Source organism: Otolemur garnettii, unplaced genomic scaffold (assembly GCF_000181295.1).
Source record: "Otolemur garnettii isolate 467f Iridium unplaced genomic scaffold, OtoGar3 scaffold00116, whole genome shotgun sequence".
NCBI lineage: Eukaryota > Metazoa > Chordata > Mammalia > Primates > Galagidae > Otolemur > Otolemur garnettii.
In genome coordinates, this window is record NW_003852511.1 from 5,097,211 (window position 1) to 5,099,640 (window position 2,430).

General features: G+C 35.4%; 1 protein-coding gene across 2 annotated transcripts in view; it reads right to left on the reverse strand.

The window, feature by feature from the left end:
• ERO1B (endoplasmic reticulum oxidoreductase 1 beta) overlaps positions 1-2,430 on the reverse strand; it is a 70,490-nt gene that overhangs the window by 56,466 nt on the left and 11,594 nt on the right. For both annotated transcript variants that reach the window (XM_023517661.1, XM_003797448.3), the window contains exon 2: positions 1,610-1,729. In XM_023517661.1, the coding sequence (XP_023373429.1) occupies positions 1,610-1,729 (120 nt within the window). The remainder of the gene's footprint in view (positions 1-1,609; positions 1,730-2,430) is intronic.

A 2,430-nucleotide genomic window follows, 5' to 3' on the forward strand; every position in this document is an offset into this window, starting at 1 on the left:
GACTACAGGAGCCTGCCACAATGCCCAGCTATTTTTTTGTTGTAGTTGTCATTGTTGTTTAAGCAGGCCCAGCTGGGTTTTAAGCAGTTAGCCTCAGCATATGTGGCTGGCTCTCTACCCACTGAGCTACAGGTGTCACCCTCATGCAAATATCTCATTCAAGCAATCTCTCTCTTTACTAGGCCTTGTAAGGATACAGAAATAAAAGGCACATCCCAAAAGGAAGATGTGAAAGAGTGGGGCCGTGGAATACCGAATGGAGATGTGACCTGGACCTGCTGTGAAGGGATAGTCTTTGATAGAAGAAATGCTTCCTCTGTTGCATATGAAAATGGCATATTCAACCATTTTTTAAATATAAAAGTAACAATTTCATATGGTTCAAACCAATAGTAGAAAGGAAGTAGGAGAAAGAATATGTACAAATACATAGATTTATAGAAAGAATATGTACAAATACATACAGATTTATAGATTTAGTGATAGGAATTTAAAAAAGCATTCATCTTATTTCTATGTAAAATGCCTAACAGACATTCAGTAGTTAAGGTACAAGATTACTCTTTGAAAGAAATTCATGAAATATGCATTCCTAAAGGATATTGTATAGAGAAGAAACATTCACCTCTTTTGAATATTCTTGGTTCACATGGCAAAGGGGATAGGTTCTCAAATCTTTAATTCTCTAAATTGTTATCTTTCTGCACAACTTAAAACTGCTAAGGTGCTGGATTTTTTTTCTCTGCAAAATTATTTAAAGAGCTAAGATAGCCTGTACAGAATCAGGATAAAAGAAAATGATGCTCGATTTTTACAAGTAAAAGTTAAAATCAACAAAATTATAAACCAGTTGAATCCTGAGAACAAAAACATAGGCAAAACAGCTTTTAAGATGTCCTAAAATTTGGGTGGTGCCTCTGGCTCAAAAGGATAGGGTGCCAGTCCCATAGGCTGGAGGTGGCTGGTTCAAACCCAACCCCAGCCAAAAACTAGAAAAAAAAAAAAGATGTTCTAAGATCTGAAATATTGTTATTTTGAATATTGCCTTATTGTCATATTTAAAGACTGGTGCTACCTTTAAACAGTGATCATCTTGTAAAGGTCTAGAGTAGACAATTACAACATTTAGATTTAAGAACCAATTCTGCCACTATAGGTGATATTCTACGTGCAGCCTCAGCCTGGTTTGCCAGCCTCTCAAAGAGCTACTCAACAAACGTCTGCTGCTGGGGGACTTGTACTGCTAACAACGCTAGCACACTGCCATCGACACAACTCAAAGCCTGGTGTGTTTAGATGGCAGAACCTACATTATAAGGCTGACAGAATAAGTCCCTGGCATTTGGGGCTTCTATTACAGGGAGAGTCTCTGTCTCAAAACCCACTGAGGAATTCTCCTGATGTAGGGAGGGAGTTCAGATTCTCAGTGCTTAAAAAGACTGACAGATTTTCATTACGATACTTAATACATTCAAATGATAAAAGATAGATGTACACATACTGTGCTAAGAGACGCTAAAATGGGGTTTCTAAAGAGTCATGAAGTCCCATCTGTAGATAGCTATACAGAAATCTTTGGTCTCAACAGAATAAAAAATTATAACCTTACCTTGTAATAACGGAAATAGTCTCGCTCTTGCAATTTTTTTATTTTGGGGAAGATTTTGAAGGTATTGAAGTTATCGATGCTGTCAATATCACACAAGCAATCATCCAGAACTCCAGCAACCTACAATGTGTGTGCATATAGTTTAAAATGTGCAAATTACTGATGTTTCAACCTTAACAAATCTATACTATTAGATAAAAAGATAATTTATTCATTTGAGTTAGCTAAGTGCTGATTAAGATACATAACATCAAAGCAGTCACTTTTAACTGTGGTCAATGAAATAGGAAATACTATAGAAAGGTCAGATATACCTATTCTGAAGAACTAAACGTTTTGTTTAGTGTTCAAAAAGAAAAATATTAAATCTTTGCTCTGCTTAAATATAGTGGAATTCCAAGTAGATAATGCAATATTAAAGCAATCTCTTCCCAAACCAACCCAGAAGCCACATGCTGTAATAATATTGCCATAGGACCCAGATCTTTCATACCATTTCTTTAGGCCAGTCATTTTCAACTGGTGTGCTCTGAAAAATTTTAAATATCATTAATTAAATTATCTTTGAAAGAAGTTCTGAGCTCCCTACGTATATTTCTCTTTTTGCATCAACATAATTTAAGTGTGCTGCAAAAGTTTAACTATAGGTCCAAGTGTGCTATGAAACAAACAAACAAAAAAGGTTGAAAAACCCACTGCTTTAGGCTGTCATTTATTGAACATTTATGTGACAAGCATGACGCTAAGATTTTTATGTTATCTCAGATACACTTTAAAATGGTATTGTATGAATAAGGTACTAGCTTCACATTACATATTAG